At 46.2% G+C, this 22,849-nt stretch overlaps 1 protein-coding gene across 1 annotated transcript in view; it reads left to right on the top strand.

Annotated features, from left to right (window-relative positions):
- LOC139406333 (p53-induced death domain protein 1) overlaps window positions 1–22,428 on the top strand; it is a 30,813-nt gene extending 8,385 nt beyond the window's left edge. Inside the window, exons 8-16 of the mRNA XM_071148833.1 lie at window positions 69–242; window positions 1,408–1,555; window positions 1,870–2,005; window positions 3,724–3,874; window positions 4,662–4,785; window positions 4,861–4,976; window positions 7,705–7,812; window positions 11,518–11,723; window positions 19,848–22,428. Of these exons, the coding sequence (XP_071004934.1) occupies window positions 69–242; window positions 1,408–1,555; window positions 1,870–2,005; window positions 3,724–3,874; window positions 4,662–4,785; window positions 4,861–4,976; window positions 7,705–7,812; window positions 11,518–11,723; window positions 19,848–20,136 (1,452 nt within the window). The 3' untranslated portion in view covers window positions 20,137–22,428. The remainder of the gene's footprint in view (window positions 1–68; window positions 243–1,407; window positions 1,556–1,869; window positions 2,006–3,723; window positions 3,875–4,661; window positions 4,786–4,860; window positions 4,977–7,704; window positions 7,813–11,517; window positions 11,724–19,847) is intronic.
- Window positions 22,429–22,849: the final 421 nt, after the last annotated feature.

Genomic DNA, 22,849 nt, shown 5'->3' with positions numbered 1-22,849 from the left:
CTGTGTGTGTGTGTGTTCTTAATTGACTTTCCTATTTAAAAAATAAAATAACAAGTTTGTCCCCATAGCTGGCCTGCGTCTCAGTGAGACAGTTCTCCTGGTTTGTGGCAGTGGGTCGTCCAGTCAGGGACAGTTGCTCTGTGACACCAGAGGGGGCGCTGCTGGTGTCACGTTCAGACGCAGGCATCAAACTGACCTTCCCCCCAGACTGCACTGTTCAGACCCGCACCATCATTCTACAGGTACAGTCCGGTATTCACCATCACTCTACAGGTACAGTCCGGTATTCACCATCACTCTACAGGTACAGTCCGGTATTCACCATCACTCTACAGGTACAGTCCGGTATTCACCATCACTCTACAGGTACAGTCCGGTATTCACCATCACTCTACAGGTACAGTCCGGTATTCACCATCACTCTACAGGTACAGTCCGGTATTCACCATCACTCTACAGGTACAGTCCGGTATTCACCATCACTCTACAGGTACAGTCCGGTATTCACCATCACTCTACAGGTACAGTCCGGTATTCACCATCACTCTACAGGTACAGTCCGGTATTCACCATCACTCTACAGGTACAGTCCGGTATTCACCATCACTCTACAGGTACAGTCCGGTATTCACCATCACTCTACAGGTACAGTCCGGTATTCACCATCACTCTACAGGTACAGTCCGGTATTCACCATCACTCTACAGGTACAGTCCGGTATTCACCATCACTCTACAGGTACAGTCCGGTATTCACCATCACTCTACAGGTACAGTCCGGTATTCACCATCACTCTACAGGTACAGTCCGGTATTCACCATCACTCTACAGGTACAGTCCGGTATTCACCATCACTCTACAGGTACAGTCCGGTATTCACCATCACTCTGCAGGTACAGTCCGGTATTCACCATCACTCTGCAGGTACAGTCCGGTATTCACCATCACTCTGCAGGTACAGTCCGGTATTCACCATCACTCTACAGGTACAGTCCGGTATTCACCATCACTCTACAGGTACAGTCCGGTATTCACCATCACTCTACAGGTACAGTCCGGTATTCACCATCACTCTACAGGTACAGTCCGGTATTCACCATCACTCTACAGGTACAGTCCGGTATTCACCATCACTCTACAGGTACAGTCCGGTATTCACCATCACTCTACAGGTACAGTCTGGTATTCACCATCACTCTACCGGTTACAGTCCGGTATTCACCATCACTCTACAGGTACAGTCCGGTATTCACCAGAGACTGGTTCTTCCAGAGAGCATTGTTTGTTAAAACAATAAAACAATACCAGCTAGTATCCTCTGTATTTTGTGACACTGTGCTTTCCTGCTAATCTCCTCAGCAGTGGGTAATGTAGATCCAATCCCTGCTCACTCCCCTGTTTCTACAGGTGCTACAGGTGTCTGTCACTGAGGTCCAGACGTTGTGTGGAGACCCTCAGGCCAGAGTCAGTCCCCTCCTCTGTCTCTCTCAAGACCCCAGCATCCAATTCCTCCAGCCAATCAAGGTGCAGGTCCCGCTGCCAACTGGACTCACTGGTAGGTCTACCGGGTCCTGTTTGAAAACTGTTCACCGTTTTCATTTATTTCCTCTCCACTTCAGATTCGACATGATTGGATAGGTGTGAGCAGAATGGTTACTTACTGCTTGGCTTTCAACCCTTCTAGCCGTTTCTGATGAGAAATTACTTCAAGTAGACCCGTCTCCATGGAGACCCCAGCTGTACCTACATTCATTTAACCATGTTGTTGTTGATGTCCCAGGTCATACAGTAGACCTGTCCTGTCTCCATGGAGACCCCAGCTCTACCTACATTAATTTAACCATGTTGTTGTTGTTGTTGATGTCCCAGGTCACACAGTAGACCTGTCCTGTCTCCACCTGCTTCATGGAGACCCCAGCGCCCACACCTGGACAGACATAACCTCACAGGTGTCCCTGTACGTCACACAGCTCTACGCCATCTTCTACATCACTCACTTCTCCTGGTGAGTTCCTGTTATTCCAGACAACATGAACACACAGCTTTACAGTAGGAATGTCCTGTTATTCCAGACTACATGAACACACAGCTTTACAGTAGGAATGTCCTGTTATTCCAGACAACATGAACACACAGCTTTACAGTAGGAATGTCCTGTTATTCCAGACAACATGAACACACAGCTTTACAGTAATCAATCAATCAAATGTATTTATGTAGCCCTTCGTACATCAGCTGATATCTCAAAGTGCTGTACAGAAACTCAGCCTAAAACCCCAAACAGCAAGCAATGCAGGTGTAGAAGCACAGTGGCTAGGAAAAACTCCCTAGAAAGGCCAAAACCTAGGAAGAAACCTAGAGAGGAACCAGGCTATGTGGGGTGGCCAGTCTTCTTCTGGCTGTGCCGGGTGGAGATTATAACAGAACATGGCCAGTAGGAGTGGCTAATTAGGACTCAAGAGGGGTGTAGGCAACGCTTTAACTCACAGGAGACGAGGTGCAGCCCCCCCCAAAAAATCTTTCTTGAACAATCAAGTGAACATTCTTCTAACACACCTCTCGCTTCTCAAAATACATTTACACGTAGCCGTAGTTACTCGGTCATTACACCCACACCGCTCGAGCGCGCCAACGAGCGTCTGCGTTGCCAAGCGCTAAAATAGAAGTCATTTATATTTCTGGCACTGAACACGGGGCAAGTCCTGCCTCTCCCATCTCCTCATTGGTTTATAGAAGCGGGTACCCACGTGCCATCTCCTCATTGGTTATACCCACGTGGGTGATTGAAAGACGAACTTGGTAACTTGGTCGGTCGTGGTAATACTGTTAAAGTTAGATGCAAATCGCAATGTAAAGTCTAAAGAAGAAAAAGCCTGGAAGGAGGATGGATGACTAGAAACGATTCGGTTGACTGTTTTATGTGTGGATTAATTGTCGAATTAGAGGACCTTGTGCATTTCAGGTAAAATAACTAATCAAATCAAATGAATTTATAAAGCCCTTCTTACATCGGCTGATATCTCAAAGTGCTGTACAGAAACCCAGTCTAAAACCCCAAACAGCAAGCAATGCAGGTGTAGAAGCACGGTGGCTAGGAAAAACTCCCTAGAAAGGCCAGAACCTAGGAAGAAAACTAGAGAGGAACCAGGCTATGAGGGGTGGCCAGTCCTCTTCTGGCTGTGCCGGGTGGAGATTATAACAGAACATGGCCAAGATGTTCAAATGTTCATAAATGACCAGCATGGTCAAATAATATTAATCACAGGCAGAACAGTTGAAACTGTAAACAACCCAACGTTTATATCCTAGGACAAGCTAGCAACAGCAAGCTAGCTAAATAGGACACATTAGCTAGAAACAGCAAGCTAGCTAAATAGGACACATTAGCTAGAAACAGCAAGCTAGCTAGCTAAATTGCAATAAATGTTTAATGCTTTTCGACCTGTCCCCAAATTAATATAATTGGTTCAGAGTTTGTTTTGATATTTCAACCTATGTGTCGTGATCGCATTTCGTGTGGTGGGGGACAAAATAAATTTGCGTAGGCCCTCGTCCGGTCTGGGCATAGTGTTAGAGTATGGTCTTCTCACATTGGTCCTTGAGGCTGACGTTGTTAATATCGTTCATCTATCCTGGGTAGTGGCTGTGGTCCGTACGGTGTACCGGAGCCTGAATCAGGTTCTATTGGCTACGTCTGTTAATAGTTTGTGTATATTATTCCAGGTACTGGCTGTGGTACACTACCCAGCGCTGTGTTAGCGGGGTGGTCCGTAGGGTCTACCAGAGACTGAAGCAGTTTCAGGTCCAGTTCTTGGTGCTACAGAGGAGAACAGACCCCAAACAGGTTCTGCTACAGTGCCTGCCTGCTGACAAGGTGGGTCCAGTCAATCAATCAATCAATCCATCACTTCCTGAGACCAAGGACAGTCAGTGTTACAGCAGCATCACTTCCTGAGATCAAGGACAGTCAGTGTTACAGCAGCATCACTTCCTGAGACCAAGGGCAGACAGTGTTACAGCAGCATCACTTCCTGAGACCAAGGGCAGACAGTGTTACAGCAGCATCACTTCCTGAGACCAAGGGCAGTCAGTGTTACAGCAGCATCACTTCCTGAGACCAAAGGCAGTCAGTGTTACAGCAGCATCACTTCCTGAGACCAAGGGCAGTCAGTGTTACAGCAGCATCACTTCCTGAGACCAAGGGCAGTCAGTGTTACAGCAGCATCACTTCCTGAGACCAAGGACAGCCAGTGTTACAGCAGCATCACTTCCTGAGACCAAGGGCAGTCAGTGTTACAGCAGCATCACTTCCTTCCTGTATCACATGCATAGCACATCAGACTTTCCACTGCAAGTTTTAGAAGTGCAGGAATGTTAGAAGATCCACCGTGTGTCGATGTCATAATGTGTGTTGATGTCATAATGTGTGTTGATGTCATAATGTGTGTCGGTGTCATAACGTGTGTCGGTGTCATAACGTGTGTCGGTGTCATAACGTGTGTCGGTGTCATAACGTGTGTCGGTGTCATAAAGTGTGTCGGTGTCATAACGTGTGTCGTTGTCATAACGTGTGTCGGTGTCATAACGTGTGTCGGTGTCATAATGTGTGTTGGTGTCATAATGTGTACAGTAAATATCTGATATATGACAATGTTTAACAGGTGGACAACAGAGTACAGTCTCTGTCAGAGCAGTACGATGGCCCACAACCCTCAGACCTCTGTGACCTATTGGAGGGAGAGCAGTTCTTCGCTGGCTTCGAGAGGGGCCTAGACGTCAGCGCAGGTACATTTGGGAAATGATACAATTTGAACGACATCTTCCATGTCGAAACACTACTACGTCCTCTCTCTCTTTCAGATAGACCAGACTGTGCGGAAGGGAGACTGTCGTTTGTGTTCTACTCTCGGTTGAAGAATCTCAAAGAGGTGTACGTCTTTCCAACACAGAAGCAGGAGGGGTCAATCAGGGGTCAGGTGAGAGACGAGTGACCCCTGACAGAGAGAGGGTGTACAGTACATACAGACATTTTTATTAACTATGGTACATTATTCATAAAGAGCTTTATTAGGTAAGGGATAAACACCAACATGTTGTACATTACCTTGGACAATAATGGAGGACGCAGTTCATTAGTTCCAGGATAATGTACAGAGCGGAGGTGTTTCTCCTGCTCACACCACAGTTGCCAAAGAAAACAATACTCAAGCACACATTTGCAGGTAGAAATGACACGTTTTGATTGGTAGAAATGAAACGTTTTGATTGGTAGAAATGACACGTTTTGATTGGTAGAAATGACACGTTTTGATTGGTAGAAATGACACGTTTTGATTGGTAGAAATTACACGTTTTGATTGGTAGAAATAACACGTTTGATTGGTAGAATTAACACGTTTTCATTGGTAGAATTAACACGTTTTCATTGGTATTTTCAGTTTGATAAGTCAATTCCTCATTTTTCATCCTCCCACCAAGCATGGTTGTTAGTTCTATTGGTGAGGTTGACTAATCCATTGTGGAGGCCTGTCTGAGTGGACTAATCCATTGTAGAGGCCTGTCTGAGAGGATTAATCCATTGCGGAGGCCTGTCTGAGTGGACTAATCCATTGTAGAGGCCTGTCTGAGTGGACTAATCCATTGTAGAGGCCTGTCTGAGAGGACTAATCCATTGTGGAGGCCTGTCTGAGAGGACTAATCCATTGGGAAGGCCTGTCTGAGTGGACTAATCCATTGCGGAGGCCTGTCTGAGTGGACTAATCCATTGGGAAGGCCTGTCTCAGTGGACTAATCCATTGGGAAGGCCTGTCTGAGTGGACTAATCCATTGGGAAGGCCTGTCTGAGTCGACTAATCCATTGGGAAGGCCTGTCTGAGTGGACTAATCCATTGGGAAGGCCTGTCTCAGTGGACTAATCCATTGGGAAGGCCTGTCTGAGTGGACTAATCCATTGGGAAGGCCTGTCTGAGTGGACTAATCCATTGGGAAGGCCTGTCTGAGTCGACTAATCCATTGGGAAGGCCTGTCTGAGTGGACTAATACATTGGGAAGGCCTGTCTGAGTGGACTAAATATAGGCCTGCTGGCTAATAAATGTAGGCCTGTTACATTATAAATGTAGGCTGTTACATTATAAATATAGGCCTATAAATGTTCCCATTAAGGGATCTGATAGTATTTCTGATGGTGTCTTGTCTCACCATCACTGTGGAGCTTCTCAAAGTAATATTTTCTTCGCCTCAAAAAGCAAGTAAACAAAGTCTGTTTTTACATCCGTTGAGAATGACAATGGTTCCTCAACGTAGCCTATTGGAAAAATCTTTCCAGCTCTCTCACTTTTGATAACCACTCAGCATGAAAGGGGAAAAAAATTATCTAATCCGTTGGAAAGATAAATATAATTTTTTTTAAAAAGCCTACCTGATTCAGTAGTGACCCGTCATTCGGGGGTCCCACCTGTTTTGAGCACCATCTGTTTAGCTAATAAAAAATGTTATTTGGGCGTTTAATACATGTCACATATCAGTTTGTTTATTTGTATTTATTTTACCAGGTAAGTTGACTGAGAACACGTTCTCATTTACAGCAACGACCTGGGGAATAGTTACAGGGGAGATGAAAGAGCCAATTGTAAGCTGGGGATGATTAGGTGACCGTGATGGTATAAGGGCCAGATTGGGAATTTAGCCAGGACACCGGGGTTAACACCCCTACTCTAACAATAAGTACCATGGGATCTTTAGTGACCACAGAGAGTCAGGACACCCACTTAACATCCTATCTGAAAGACGGCATACTACACAGGGCAAAGTCCCTAATCACTGCCCTGGGGCATTGGGATGTTCTTTTAGACCAGAGGAAAGAGTGCCTCCTACTGGCCCTCCAACACCACTTCCAGCAGCATCTGGTCTCCCATCCAGGGACCGACCAGGACCAACCCTGCTTAGCTTCAGAAGCAAGCCAGCAGCATCTGGTCTCCCATCCAGGGACCGAACAGGACCAACCCTGCTTAGCTTCAGAAGCAAGCCAGCAGCATCTGGTCTCCCATCCAGGGACCGACCAGGACCAACCCTGCTTAGCTTCAGAAGCAAGCCAGCAGCATCTGGTCTCCCATCCAGGGACCGACCAGGACCAACCCTGCTTAGCTTCAGAAGCAAGCCAGCAGTGGGATGCGGGATGGTATGCTGCTGGCAAAGATGATGGAACAAAAACAAAACAATTGAAAACCCATGTTCTTTTTGTTTGTATTTTCTTTTACCAGATCTAATGTGTTATATTCTCCTACATTCATTTCACATTTCCACAAAACTTCAAAGGGTTTCCTTTCAAGTGGTATCACGAATATGCAAACCCTTGCTTTAGGTCCTGAGCTACAGGCAGTTAGATTTGGTCGTTTTAGGTCAGCAAAAAGGGTCCGATCCTTAAGAGGATAAAAAACCTATGTTTTATTATTTGGGGCAGCAGGTAGCCTAGTGGTTGGAGCGTTGGGCCAGTAACCAAAAGCTTGCTGGAGCTTGGCCCGAGCTGACAAGGTAAAAAATATGTCGTTCTGCCCCTGAACAAGGCAGTTAACCCACTGTTCCTCGGTAGGCCAGCATTGTAAATAAGAATTTGTTCTTTAACTGACTTGTCTAGTTAAATAAAGGTTAAACAAATAGAATAATCTTTCAATTATATTTTATCTGAAGTTCTCTCTCCTCTCCAGGTGTCTTTCTATCGAGGGGAGGTTCCCAGTGACATACCACAGGAAGTCGCCAGGAAAAGGAAAGGACACGACAGCCAATGGCTGGCCACCTTACCACTCAGACTTCCTGTAAGTGAGAACAGAGCATGAGCTCAGTCAGAGACACCCTTCTCTAGCCTGTTCCCAGATCTGTTTGTGCTGTACTGATGTAGGCTCATAATTTGAGCCAGTTTCCTACAGCAGGAAAATAATTCCTGTAGAAACAGGAAATGTGGATTATAATTAATGAAGAACAAGAAGGCTCTCACTCTTTAAGCTCCCAGTTCACCGCGTTATTGACTACGTACTGTTCTTTTTAATCCCAGCACCTATGTTTTTAATGATGTGTCTGTATAACCACAAACTTTTCTATAGATTATAATTAATGGCCATTTTTGTAGGGATTGATAAGGAAAATCAAGTCTGAAATTTCAAAGTTAGAAAACACAAATCTTCAGTTGCCTTTTAAAACCTCAAATACACTACACATTTAAAAATGTCCTGAATTGCAGAAAAGTTATTCTGCAACAGGGTGATCAAATTAAGATCCTATATCTGTATAGCCAACTTCCTTGTTTGGCCTGGCATGACAATGACCATAGGAGTTTGCTATTCAGCACGAACAGATATGGGATCACACAAACTGCTTGTGAAGTCTTTATTTTCCAAAGCATCAGGACAAGCATCAGGACTCGCATGAACATCTGCTAACCATGTGTATGTGACCAATAACATTTGATTTTGATTTGACATGTCAGATGTTTGAGGACCCACTACCCAGTACCACTATCCTTTGTATATATTGGATCTTCTTACCATTTCTCTCCTCCTCCTCTTCACTCTGGCTGGGATTCAAACCAACACATCTGTGCTAAGCAATAGACTTTAAAAGGTAATGTCCCTGATAGTCAATAGACTTTTAAAGGTAATGCCCCTGATAGTCAATAGACTTTTAAAGGTAATGTCCCTGATAGTCAATAGACTTTTAAAGGTTATGTCTCTGATATTCATGGGAATGAAGACGGCTGTTGATATTTTGACTCTGCGAGTGTTGGCTCAATCACACATCACCTAGATCAGAAGTTAATCGCAGTACACAGGTGGTTTTGTCTGCGTTCGTTTGAATCCTGGTCTCTCTTTCTCTACATGTACTGTTCTGTGTTAGGTTTATTTTACAAAGACAACGCACATTAATCAATATTTTATGTAAAATAGAGTTTTACAAAGCATATTCCTCTCTTATGTTGAGGATGTTTAAACATTTAAACATTCTATTGAAACTCGCAGAGTCTTTATCACCGTAATGTTAAAGATACAGATGAAACAGATCCATCCTCCTATTGCCCTCCTCGGATGCGATCTCAAGGTGTTTTCTTAAAATACTCTGCAAACAGACTAAATAAATGCATTTCGACTATAATTCATCGTGACAAAACTGGTTTTATCCCAGGCAGATTCTCATTTTTTGGGGCGGCAGGGTAGCCACAACAATGTTGGATGCGGCTTATGGTAGAGAAATGTACATTAAAATTCTCTGGCAACAGCTCTGGTGGACATTCCTGCAGTCCGCATGCCATGTTCCTTCAAAACTTGAGACATCTGTGGCGTTGTTGTGTGACAAAACTGCACATTTTAGTGGCCTTTTATTGTCCCCAGCACAAGATGCACCTGTGTAATGATCATGCTGTTTAGTCAGCTTCTTGATATGCAAACTTGTCAGGATTATCTTGGGGAAAGGAGAAACGCTCACTAACAAGGATGTAAACACATTTGTGCACAACATTTGAAAGATATAAGATTTTTTGTGCACATGGAACATTTCTGGGATCTTTTATTTCAGCTCGTGAAACATGGGACACTTTTACATGTTGCGTTTTTTTTATATTTTTGTTCAGGTGTATATGCGTTCCCGACAGCTTCAGTTCTCATTTCAATAAATCGCCTCCGTTTTCACTTCAACGTTCCTGTCGCCAGGGGTGCCCCTTGAGTCCGTTGCTATTCGCCATTGCTATGGCGTTGCAACCTAGCTGTTAGTATCAGGAGCCACGTTTTCTTTGCTCCACTGAACATGGTCCCTCTGTATGCGGATGGCGTTATTTTGTTCCTTTCACGCCCCGAAGAGTCACTCCCGCCGCTGTTGGCGCTTATCGAATCATTTGGAGCACTCTCTTGGTACACCATAAACTGGGATAAAAGTGATTTCATGCCTCTTAAAGGCAACTTAAACCCAGACTTTAAAAAAAAATATATATACCTTTTTAAAATCACAAGAGAAAAAATAAAAATATTTAAGTGTTGTCATCCCCAAGGATGCCGAATTGATTTATAATTGGAACTACAGTATCTCGACATGATAGAGAAGTTAAACACTGAGGTCTGGAGAGTGTTGCCTCTATCTCTGATAGGCTGTGTTATTAAAATGGCTACATGATCTCTTTCAGAATCTGCAGATTTTTTAACATCTTGCCTTTTTGTGTGGGGATACAAAGTACGCTGGGTTCCATTACAGGCTCAAAATGGCTAGAAACAAATAACTTTCTTCTGAAACTCGTCAGTCTATTCTTGTTCTGAGAAACTGAAGGCTATTCCATGAGAGAAATTGTCAAGAAACTAAAGATCTCATACAATGCTATGTACTACTCCCTTCACAGAACAGTGCAAACTGTCTCTAACCAGAAAAGAAAGAGGAGTGGGAGGCCCCGGTGCACAACTGAGCAAGAGGACAAGTACATTAGAATGTCTAGTTTGAGAAACAGACGCCTCACAAGTCCTCAACTGGCAGCTTCATTAAATAGTACCTGCAAAACACCAGTCTCAATGCCAACAGTGAAGAAGCGACTCCGGGATGATGGCCTTCAAGGCAAATATATATATATATATATATTTTTAATGGACAACAAATTAGCTTTTCTTTCAAAAAACATGAACATTTCTTAGTGACCCCAAACTTTTGAACGGCAGTGTAATTTATTCCAGTATCTTCAGAAAATAAATTATGTTCGCTAAAATATACAAAATTCTGAGGCAATTACACCTGCCCGCAGAACTATATACTTTCATGAACCTCGCCCCTGACTCCGAGTTTGATCTCCAGATTTGTAGATCACTTTACAGCATAAACTCAGAAGGTGGTAGCAATGGTATGGACTGCGAGCAGGCTCAGTACCCTCCGTGTTTCCACACAACATTTGAAGGAGACCTGTGCGGAAGACCTTGTTATGGAGATTAATGATGACAGTTTGGGCTGATTGCCTTCGAGATATTCACTTGTGTTCGATGAACTCCCGACACCAAATGTATTCAATACAAAGTGATTCACAGACTGGACTATTGCTGTACCAAATTACACTAGTCTTTACCCCTCGGTCTCTCCTATATGCCCTAAGTGCAAGTCTGCCGAGGGTACCCTGTCTTCACCGCCCACTCAGGCTATGAACTCTGATTGGATAGTAATGGTATGAGCCTCTTTCTCTACTTCCTGTCTTCACCGCCCACTCAGGCTATGAACTCTGATTGGATAGTAATGGTATGAGCCTCTTTCTCTACTTCCTGTCTTCACCGCCCACTCAGGCTATGAACTCTGATTGGATAGTAATGGTATGAGCCTCTTTCTCTACTTCCTGTCTTCACCACCCACTCAGGCTATGAACTCTGATTGGATAGTAATGGTATGAGCCTCTTTCTCTACTTCCTGTCTTCACCACCCACTCAGGCTATGAACTCTGATTGGATAGTAATGGTATGAGCCTCTTTCTCTACTTCCTGTCTTCACTGCCCTCTCTCCCTTCCCCACAGGGCCTAAACTCAGAGGGTGGTAGTAATGGTATGGACTGGGAGCAGCCTCAGTACCCTCCGCTGAACCTGGGCGACCCAGAGAGCGGGTACCTGACTGAGGCTAACCTGCTGGCCATCTCCCTGCAGATCGGACAGGACTGGAGGTCCATTGGCATCAACCTGGGAATCAGCTACCAGGAGCTGGACCGCATGCAGTACAAATACAGGTGGGCATGTTCATTACCAAATGTAAGAACTGACCGAAACAGGGGCAATACCTGTACTTATCCAATAAGAAACACTCATTTTGCAGTAAGTACGAATACACCTGGGCATGATGGTTACTGTGATGGAGAACCAGGGTCCTGTTCATTAGGCACCAAATGTAATTTGTAACCCATTCATAACCCATCCATAACCCATTTATAACCCATCCATAACCCATCCATAACCCATCCATAACCCATTTATAACCATTCATAACCCATCCATAACCCATTTATAACCCATCCATAACCCATCCATAACCCATCCATAACCCATCCATTTTGTATATATTTTTTTACCCCTTTCTCCCCAATTGGTAGCAGTTACAGTCTTGTCTCATTGCTGCAACTCCGATACGGACTCTGAAACACGACCCAGCCAAGCCGCACTGCTTCTTGACACAAAGCCCACTTAACCCGGAAGCCAGCCGCACCAATGTGTCGGAGGAAACACCGTACACCTGGTGACCGTGTCAGCGTGCACTGAGCCCGGCCCGCCACAGGAGTCGCTAGAGAGCGATGGGACAAGAACATCCCTGCCGGCCAAACCCTCCCATAACCCTTGACGACGCTGGGCCAATTGTGCGCCGCCCCATGGGCCTCCCAGTCGCGGCCAGCTGCGGCAGAGCCTGGACTCGAACCCAGAATCTCTAGTGTCTTAGACCACTGCGCCCATAACCCATTCATAACCCATTTGTGACCGATACTTAGCCCATTCATAGCCCATTCATAACCCATTCATAAGCACATTTATAAGCAGTGGCTATTACTTCTTTATCATGGTCATTTCCCTTTTTATCAGAAGGATTTTGGGATGAGCGGGAACAAGAGGGATGCAGATTTGCTAAATGTAGTTCTTGTTTTCTGTGCCAACCCAGTGTACTATTTCTGGATGAGAGGGGATGAAGTGATGTACTCCATGTGTGGGCAGGCACATGGAGTATTAGCATAGGATAACTAAAGTCCTTCAATTCTCACTGGAGGGATTTAACTTGTAAGGAGTCTGGAAGAGACATGCAGGGGGAGTCGGGGAAGAGAGGAGTGGTGTAGAGGGGAAACGGAGTGGTGTAGAGGGGAAACGGAGTGTTGTAGAGGGGAAACGGAGTGGTGTAGAGGGGGAACGGAGTGGTGTAGAGGGGGAACGGAGTGGTGTAGAGGGGGAAAGGAGTGGTGTAGAGGGAGGAGAGGGAACGGAGTGGTGTAGAGGGGGAACGGAGTGGTGTAGAGGGAACGGAGTGGTGTAGAGGGAACGGAGTGGTGTAGAGGGAGGAGGGGGAACGGAGTGGTGTAGAGGGAGGAGAGGGAACGGAGTAGTGTAGAGTGGGAACGGAGTGGTGTATAGAAAGAGAAAGGGAGAGAGAGAAAGGAGTGGTGTGGAGAGGGAATGGAGTGGTGTGGAGAGGGAGGAGAGGGAACGGAGTGGTGTAGAGTGGGAACGGAGTGGTGTAGAGTGGGAACGGAGTGGTGTAGAGTGGGAACGGAGTGGTGTAGAGTGGGAACGGAGTGGTGTATAGAAAGAGAGAGGGAGAGAGAGAAAGGAGTGGTGTGGAGAGGGAACGGAGTGGTGTGGAGAGGGAGGAGAGGGAACGGAGTGGTGTAGAGTGGGAACGGAGTGGTGTAGAGTGGGAACGGAGTGGTGTAGAGTGGGAACGGAGTGGTGTAGAGTGGGAACGGAGTGGTGTAGAGTGGGAACGGAGTGGTGTAGAGGGAGGAGAGGGAACAGAGTGATGTAGAGAGAGGGAGATAACTGAGTGGTGTAGGGAGAGGGAGATAACTGAGTGGTGTAGGGAGAGAGAGGTAACTGAGTGGTGTAGGGAGAGGGAGATAACTGAGTGGTGTAGGGAGAGAGAGGTAACTGAGTGGTGTAGGGAGAGAGAGGTAACTGAGTGGTGTAGGGAGAGAGAGGTAACTGAGTGGTGTAGGGAGAGAGAGGTAACTGAGTGGTGTAGGGAGAGAGAGGTAACTGAGTGGTGTAGGGAGAGAGAGGTAACTGAGTGGTGTAGGGAGAGAGAGGTAACTGAGTGGTGTATAGAGAGAGAGAGATAACTGAGTGGTGTAGAGAGAGATAACTGAGTGGTGTATACAGAGAGAGAGGGAACCGAGTGGTGTAGAGAGAGAGAGAGAACCGAGTGGTGTAGAGAGAGAGAGATAACTGAGTGGTGTATACAGAGAGAGAACTGAGTGGTGTATACAGAGAGAGAACCGAGTGGTGTATACAGAGAGAGAACCGAGTGGTGTAGAGAGAGAGAGAACCGAGTGGTGTAGAGAGAGAGAGAACCGAGTGGTGTAGAGAGAGAGAGAACCGAGTGGTGTAGAGAGAGAGAGAACCGAGTGGTGTAGAGAGAGAGAGAACCGAGTGGTGTAGAGAGAGAGAGAACCGAGTGGTGTAGAGAGAGAGAGAACCGAGTGGTGTAGAGAGAGAGAGAACCGAGTGGTGTAGAGAGAGAGAGAACCGAGTGGTGTAGAGAGAGAGAGAACCGAGTGGTGTATAGAGAGAGAGAGAGAACCGAGTGGTGTATTGAGAGAGAGAGATAACCGAGTGGTGTATAGAGAGAGAGATAACCGAGTGGTGTAGAGAGAGAGATAACTGAGTGGTGTAGAGAGAGAGAGATAACTGAGTGGTGTATAGAGAGAGAGAGATAACTGAGTGGTGTATAGAGAGAGAGAGATAACTGAGTGGTGTATAGAGAGAGAGAGATAACTGAGTGGTGTATAGAGAGAGAGAGATAACTGAGTGGTGTAGAGAGAGAGAGAACCGAGTGGTGTAGAGAGAGAGAGAACCGAGTGGTGTAGAGAGAGAGAGAACCGAGTGGTGTAGAGAGAGAGAGAACCGAGTGGTGTAGAGAGAGAGAGAACCGAGTGGTGTAGAGAGAGAGAGAACCGAGTGGTGTATAGAGAGAGAGAGAGAACCGAGTGGTGTATAGAGAGAGAGAGATAACCGAGTGGTGTATAGAGAGAGAGAGATAACTGAGTGGTGTAGAGAGAGAGAGATAACTGAGTGGTGTATAGAGAGAGAGATAACTGAGTGGTGTAGAGAGAGGGATAACTGAGTGGTGTAGAGAGAGAGATAACTGAGTGGTGTATAGAGAGAGAGAGAGATAACTGAGTGGTGTAGAGAGAGATAACTGAGTGGTGTAGAGAGAGAGATAACTGAGTGGTGTAGAGAGAGAGAGAGAGAGAACTGAGTGGTGTATAGAGAGAGAGAGAGAGAGAGAGATAACTGAGTGGTGTATAGAGAGAGAGAGAGAGATAACTGAGTGGTGTAGAGAGAGAGATAACTGAGTGGTGTAGAGAGAGAGATATCTGAGTGGTGTAGAGAGAGAGAGATATGAGGGGTGTATACAGAGAGAGAGAGAACTGAGTGGTGTAGAGAGAGAGAGAGAGAGAGAGAGAACTGAGTGGTGTAGAGAGAGAGAGAGAGAGAGAGAGAGAGAGATATATATATATATCTGAGTGGTGTATAGAGAGAGAGATATCTGAGTGGTGTATAGAGAGAGATATATCTGAGTGGTGTAGAGAGAGATATATACATCTGAGTATCAGTGTGATCTCCTGCAGTGTTCCAGATGGCTTCGTGACGATTTACAAAAAAAAGGGATTAAAACAAAAAAAAACATTCTCCCCCATTGATATTCAGTGGGCAGCGTTTCTGTCAGTTTGAGGATGATGAACATGCTAGCAAACACAAAAAAAGATGGCTTCAGTGCTGATGCTGTAGAAAAACACGTTATATGGTATTTTTATGAGAGAGAGGGGGAAGAGGGGAGAGACAGAGAGAGGGGGGAGAGACAGAGAGGAGGGGGGAGAGACAGAGAGGAGGGGGGAGAGACAGAGAGGAGGGGGGAGAGACAGAGAGGAGGGGGGAGAGACAGAGAGGAGGGGGGAGAGACAGAGAGGAGGGGGGAGAGACAGAGAGGAGGGGGGAGAGACAGAGAGAAGGGGGGAGAGACAGAGAGGAGGGGGGAGAGACAGAGAGGAGGGGGGAGAGACAGAGAGAAGGGGGAGAGACAGAGAGGAGGGGGGAGAGACAGAGAGGGGGAGGGGAGAGACAGAGAGAGGGGGGAGAGACAGAGAGAGAGGGGGGAGAGACAGAGAGAAGGGGGGAGAGACAGAGAGGGGGAGGGGAGAGACAGAGAGAAGGGGGAGAGACAGAGAGGAGGGACAGAGAGGAGGGGGGAGAGACAGAGAGGAGGGGGGAGAGACAGAGAGGAGGGGGGAGAGACAGAGAGGAGGGGGGAGAGACAGAGAGGGGGAGGGGAGAGACAGAGAGAGGGGGGAGAGACAGAGCGAGGGGGAGGGGAGAGACAGAGAGGAGGGGGGAGAGACAGAGAGAAGGGGGGAGAGACAGAGAGAAGGGGGGAGAGACAGAGAGAGGGGGAGAGACAGAGCGAGGGGGAGGGGAGAGACAGAGAGAGAGGGGGGAGGGGAGAGAAAGAGAGATGGGGGAGAGACAGAGAGTGAATGTGTGACTTGAATTAATCCCAGAACCTAACATGTTCAGGTTACCCCTGTCATTGATCTGATGTGTTTGTCTGCACCACACAGGTACACAGAACAACACTACTAGTGTGTGTGTGTGTGTGTGTGTGTGTGTGTGTGTGAATGGAAATAGTCTTTGAAAAGGCAAGACTTCAATGTCAATGATATTATGAGTCCTCAATTTATCTCTCTCTTCTGTGAGTCAGTCTTCAGAGCTGTATTTTCTACGTGATTGATATGCATGGAGGCAGATACCAATTCAGGTGTGTTTACGCTGTAACGAAAAAGAAGAAAAAATAACGACTTTAATTAATCTGAGCGATTTGACTCGAGCACAGCGATGGGGTGAGCCCTCTACTGAACAACATTAGAATCACGCCTGACAAGGCCAATGAACACCGTGCCTCACCGGAAGCTGTCCCACTTAGTGAGAGCGTGTTCATGCTTCTGGATGTTGTGTTATTAAAGGTAACCAGGTAACCAGGTAATTGGTTTCGTGACTTTCCTGCTGAATCTGTTATTTGTTACGTAGGCTAACAAGCCTGGGTTTGGGTTCATGACCCAAATTAAAAGACAGTGACGCTTTGTTTTCGGCGATGTCTCGGAGGTCGGGTCAGCTTGTGTGTGGGGACGGTGTCAGGAACAGAGGCTTGACCCGTGTCTGGTACTATTCCATTCCCCTAGTCCATCTCCATGGTACTGACCCGTGTCTGGTACTATTCCATTCCCCTAGTCCAGTCCATGGTACTGACCCGTGTCTGGTACTATTCCATTCCCCTAGTCCATCTCCATGGTACTGACCCGTGGCTGGTACTATTCCATTCCCCTAGTCCAGTCCATGGTACTGACCGGTGGCTGGTACTATTCCATTCCCCTAGTCCATATCCATGGTACTGACCCGTGTCTGGTACTATTCCATTCCCCTAGTCCATCTCCATGGTACTGACCCGTGTCTGGTACTATTCCATTCCCCTAGTCCATCTCCATGGTACTGACCCGTGTCTGGTACTATTCCATTCCCCTAGTCCATCTCCATGGTACTGACCCGTGTCTGGTACTATTCCATTCCCCTAGTCCATCTCCATGGAACTGACCCGTGTCTGGTACTATTCCATTCCCCTAGTCCATCTCCATGGTACTGACCGGTGGCTGGTACTATTCCATTCCCCTAGTCCATCTCCATGGTACCGACCCGTGTCTGGTACTATTCCATTCCCCTAGTCCAGTCCATGGTACTGACCCGTGGCTGGTACTATTCCATTCCCCTAGTCCATCTCCATGGTACTGACCCGTGTCTGGTACTATTCCATTCCCCTAGTCCATCTCCATGGTACTGACCGGTGGCGGGTACTATTCCATTCCCCTAGTCCATCTCCATGGTACTGACCCGTGTCTGGTACTATTCCATTCCCCTAGTCCATCTCCATGGTACAGACCCGTGGCTGGTACTATTCCATTCCCCTAGTCCAGTCCATGGTACCGACCGGTTCCCTTGGCAAACGTGTGGATTTCTTCTGGTTTCCTCTCGCCGGTTCCCGTATCTCGTCAGGGTTATGGGACCTGGGGATGAATTGAGGGGCGTTGTTCAGATCAGATGTCTTGTCTGTCCGAGTTGAGGCATGCGAAAGCTGCCCTTACTCAACCTGGTTTGCTGTGCCCTCTGTCGCCGGGCTAAGGGGAAGAAGACTCGAAGACTGAGGGTGGCCTGTGCCTGCCTCTGCCTCGGTCAAGCACCGTTTAACCTCTCTTCCCGGACTTGGTCGACGATCCGGTCTTATGTGGATGGGGGATCAGGCTAATCAGCGCTGCATAGTGTGCTAGCCAGGTTAGCTGACTCGTCAAGGCCAACTAGCTAGCGGTCTGCCACTGTTGATTCCTGGTCTCTCATGGTGGAATTGTTTGTGTATCTCTCTCTCGTTTAGCTACTTCCTATATCTCTCTCGTTTAGCTACTTCCTATATCTCTCTCGTTTAGCTACTTCCTATATCTCTCTCGTTTAGCTACTTCCTATATCTCTCTCGTTTAGCTACTTCCTATATCTCTCTCGTTTAGCTACTTCCTTTAGCTCTCTCGGTTAGCTACTTCCTATATCTCTCTCTCGTTTAGCTACTTCCTATATCGCTCTCGGTTAGCATACGTAGCATCCAGTCGCTTGGTTATTCTAATCAGACCGATCTGTGGTCAGAGAGATTCTCGAGACCTAAGGAAGAGGTCATCAAGGACATAAAGATCATCAAGAACAACAACCACCCGAGCCACTGCCTGTTCACCCCGCTATCATCCAGAAGGCGAGGTCAGTACAGGTGCATCGAAGCAGGGACCGAGAGACTGAAAAACAGCTTCTATCTCAAGGCCATCAGTCTGTTAAACAGCCACCACTAACACTGAGTGGCTGCTGCCAACACACTGACACTGACTCAAATCTCCAGCCACTTTAATAATAAAAAATTGGATGTAATAAATGTATCACTAGTCACTTTAAACAATGCCACTTTATATAATGTTTACGTACCCTACATTACTCATCTCATATGTATATACTGTACTCTATACCACCTACTGCATCTGGCCTATGCCGTTCGGCCATAGCTCATCCATATATTTATATGTACATTTTCTTATTAATTCCTTTACACTTGTGTGTATAAGGTAGTTGTTGTGAAATTGTTAGATTACTTGTTATATATTACTGCACGGTCGGGAACTAGAAGCACAAGCATTTCGCTACACTCGCATTAACATCTGCTAACCGTGTGACCAATAACATCTGCTAACCATGTGTATGTGACCAATAAAATTTGATTTGATTTAACTGTCGGGTTGTAACTCTGTGTGGTCTGCCGCGGGTCGTTTCATTTGGTGTCTACTGGGATCGGCTTTGGGGGCGTTTATCTTTCATGTCCCCATAGCTGTGTTGTACCGAGTTGACCGACTGAACGGGAACGTAGAGTTGGGACTATAAAACTATAACACGCCCAGTTCTGGAATCGGTGAAGGCCGGTACTGAAGGAGTTCATCTGTACCTCCGGGTTTATCGCCTGAGGAAGGCGGAGCTTCTGGTGAGACACGGTGTTCATTGGCCTTTTCAGGCGTGATTCTACTGTTCTTCAGAAGGGGGCGTCAACACGAGAAATCCCCATAGCTGTGTTGTACCTTATTGACCTCCTTCAGGGAACATAGTTATATTCACAACTGTACGTTTTCTCCTGCTGGTGTCTGTCTGTCTCTTTAGTTTCCCTGTTGGTTACATAGAGGCCGTTTTGGTTACAGGAAAACCCTACATTTTGTAGAAGCCCTTACAGATACCTCTCTCTCTCTCTTGCTCTCTCCTTCTCTCTCCATCTCTTTCCCTTTCTCTCCATCTCTCTCTTGCTCCATCTCGCACCATCTCTCTCTCTCTCTCTCTCTCTCTCTCTCTCTCTCTCTCTCTCTCTCTCTCTCTCTCTCTCTCTCTCTCTCTCTCTCTCTCTCTCTCTGTTCTCTCTCTCTCTCTCTCTCTCTCTCTCTCTCTGTCCTCTCTCTCTCTCTCTCCCCTCGTCTGTCCTCTCTCTCCTCTCGTCTGTCCTCTCTCTCTCTCGTCTGTCCTCTCTCCCCTCACGCCTCCAGAGACAACCTAGGGGCCGTGGTGTTGGAGATGCTGTTCCACTGGGCCCGGGGTCAGCAGCAGGAAGGTGTTGGGTTGCGTCCCGCTGGAGGTCCAGGCCAGCAGGGTATTGGTGCAGTGCCCAGGTTGATAGATGCCATGGTGGAGAGTGGCAGGAGGGACCTGGCTGAGGAGATTAAAGACATAGTGAGGCTAGGAACCCGGAAGTATAATGAGTCACTGAGGAGGGTGGGCCTAGAAGAGGAAGAGAAGAGGCCTTCAACAGACACAGATCCCTCACCTTCACACTGAACCAACTGACAGAGGGAGTATAGAGAGTCACTGAGGAGAGTGAGGTTACAGGAAGAGACCACCTCATCTTCACACTAAGATTACAGGAAGAGACCACCTCATCTTCACACTGAGGAGAGTGAGATTACAGGAAGAGACAACCTCCTCTTCACACTGAGGAGAGTGAGATTAGAGGAAGAGACCACCTCATCTTCACACTGAGATTGCAGGAAGAGACCACCTCATCTTCACACGGAGAAGAGTGAGATTACAGGGAGAGACCACCTCATCTTCACACTGAGGAGAGTGAGATTACAGGAAGAGACCACCTTATCTTCACACTGAGATTGCAGGAAGAGACCACCTCATCTTCACACTGAGGAGAGTGAGATTACAGGAAGAGACAACCTCCTCTTCACACTGAGGAGAGTGAGATTAGAGGAAGAGACCACCTCATCTTCACACTGAGATTGCAGGAAGAGACCACCTCATCTTCACACGGAGGAGAGTGAGATTAGAGGAAGAGGAGATGACTGAACTCATCCCTTCATTCTGAAGCAGTAGACTGAACTCATCCCTTCATGCTGAAGCAGTAGACTGAACTCATCCCTTCATGCTGAAGCAGTAGACTGAACTCATCCCTTCATGCTGAAGCAGTAGACTGAACTCATCCCTTCTTTCTGAAGCAGTAGACTGAACTCAGTAAAACACTGGGGTTTAAAGTAACTGTTTCTATGAAATGTGACCTATAATTAATTACGATATGAGTGAAATAGTCTTCCTTCTAAATTGTTTTATTTAAATGTGTTAAAAAGCAACTTTTCTGTGTTGTAATGACGTGGGCGTATATGGTCATTGAAAATAGAACGCTGATTGGATATAGCAAGCTTTTATTTTAACTTTCTGTTTTTAGATACAAGTGTGAGGTAAGGTTTTTGAAGTGTTTTGTCTCCAATTTATGCTCTGGCCACAAATACAACTATAGGATAAGTCAACAACATTATTTGGGTTTGAGTTAACAGAATATGAACTTTTAAATGTGACATTTTCACTGGACAGTTACTTGAAGCCCGTGGAAAGCCTCAGGCCGGACCAGCCGGTTCTGCAGTGGAAAAACCAACAACTGTGTCATTCAGCTGCCAGGCTTGAGAACAAGACCACCAGCTGTAGAGAGACATGATCAGACTGAGCTGAGAACCATCAGCTGTAAAGAGACATGATCAGACTGAGATGAGAACCATCAGCTGTAGAGAGACATGATCAGACTGAGCTGAGAACCATCAGCTGTAAAGAGACATGATCAGACTGAGATGAGAACCATCAGCTGTAGAGAGACATGATCAGACTGAGCTGAGAACCATCAGCTGTAGAGAGACATGATCAGACTGAGCTGAGAACCATCAGCTGTAGAGAGACATGATCAGACTGAGCTGAGAATCATCAGCTGTAGAGAGACATGATCAGACTGAGCTGAGAACCATCAGCTGTAGAGAGACATGATCAGACCAAGCTGAGAACCATCAGCTGTAGAGAGACATGATCAGACTGAGCTGAGAACCATCAGCTGTAGAGAGACATGATCAGACTGAGCTGAGAATCATCAGCTGTAGAGAGACATGATCAGACCGAGCTGAGAACCATCAGCTGTAGAGAGACATGATCAGACTGAGCTGAGAACCATCAGCTGTAGAGAGACATGATCAGACTGAGCTGAGAACCATCAGCTGTAGAGAGACATGATCAGACTGAGATGAGAACCATCAGCTGTAGAGAGACATGATCAGACTGAGCTGAGAACCAGACCCTGAACTATTTCAGTTGTGTGTTCCAGCCTTGCTCAGCTGCAGAGATGGTGGCTCCACACTAGGTACAGATGGCCGTCTTACACTTGACTAACTTGAACACCCGCCCGTGTGTGGTATGGTCTGGATAGTGTGTACCACAACCCAGCCGTCAGCCATTCAGCTGCTCTAATGGTGGCTGTTAGAACTGTAGCACAGAGGAGAAGGAAAACAACATATGCTGCTGACAGGGTTTGGGTCCATTTCAATTCCAGTTCATTCAAGAAGCACACTGAAATTCTAATTCTCTTTTTAGGTTTTCAATTAGGAAAATGTGTAATTTGAATTTTGTTTACTTTCTGAATTGAAATTAAATGGACCCCAAACCCTGTTTGTTGGACTGATGTCCTATTCAAATCCTGGCACCTCTTTTTGAACAATGTGTTCTTGACTTGCTGATAAACAGACAGATGAAGGAATGGACTCGTCGCTCTTGTGTTCTTGTCCTGATATATGTGGCATCATTCCTGTCAGATATACAATATACACCTGAGGTCTTCGTAAACCTCATGTTGCCTCTGAGCTGAACTCTGAACTGATTCATTTGTGATGTTGTGATTTGCCTAAGATGTTATGATACAGTGCCTCGCCAAACTATTCATCCCCTTGCTGTTTTTTCCCACTATTTTGTTGCATTACAACCTGTGTGTGTGTGTGTGTGTGTGTACAGTATGTATGTGTGTACAGTATGTATGTGTGTACTGTATGTACAGTATGTACAGTATGTACAGTATGTATGTATGTATGCATGTACAGTATGTATGTATGCATGTACAGTATGTATGTACTGTATGTACTGTATGTATGTATGTATGTACAGTATGTATGTACAGTATGTACAGTATGTATGTATGTACTGTATGTATGTATGTATGTATGTATGTATGTACTGT

Source organism: Oncorhynchus clarkii, chromosome 4 (assembly GCF_045791955.1).
Source record: "Oncorhynchus clarkii lewisi isolate Uvic-CL-2024 chromosome 4, UVic_Ocla_1.0, whole genome shotgun sequence".
Classification (NCBI taxonomy): Eukaryota; Metazoa; Chordata; class Actinopteri; order Salmoniformes; family Salmonidae; genus Oncorhynchus; species Oncorhynchus clarkii.
Note: the sequence above shows the minus strand (reverse complement) of the source record. Positions and strands in the feature narration are given on the sequence as shown.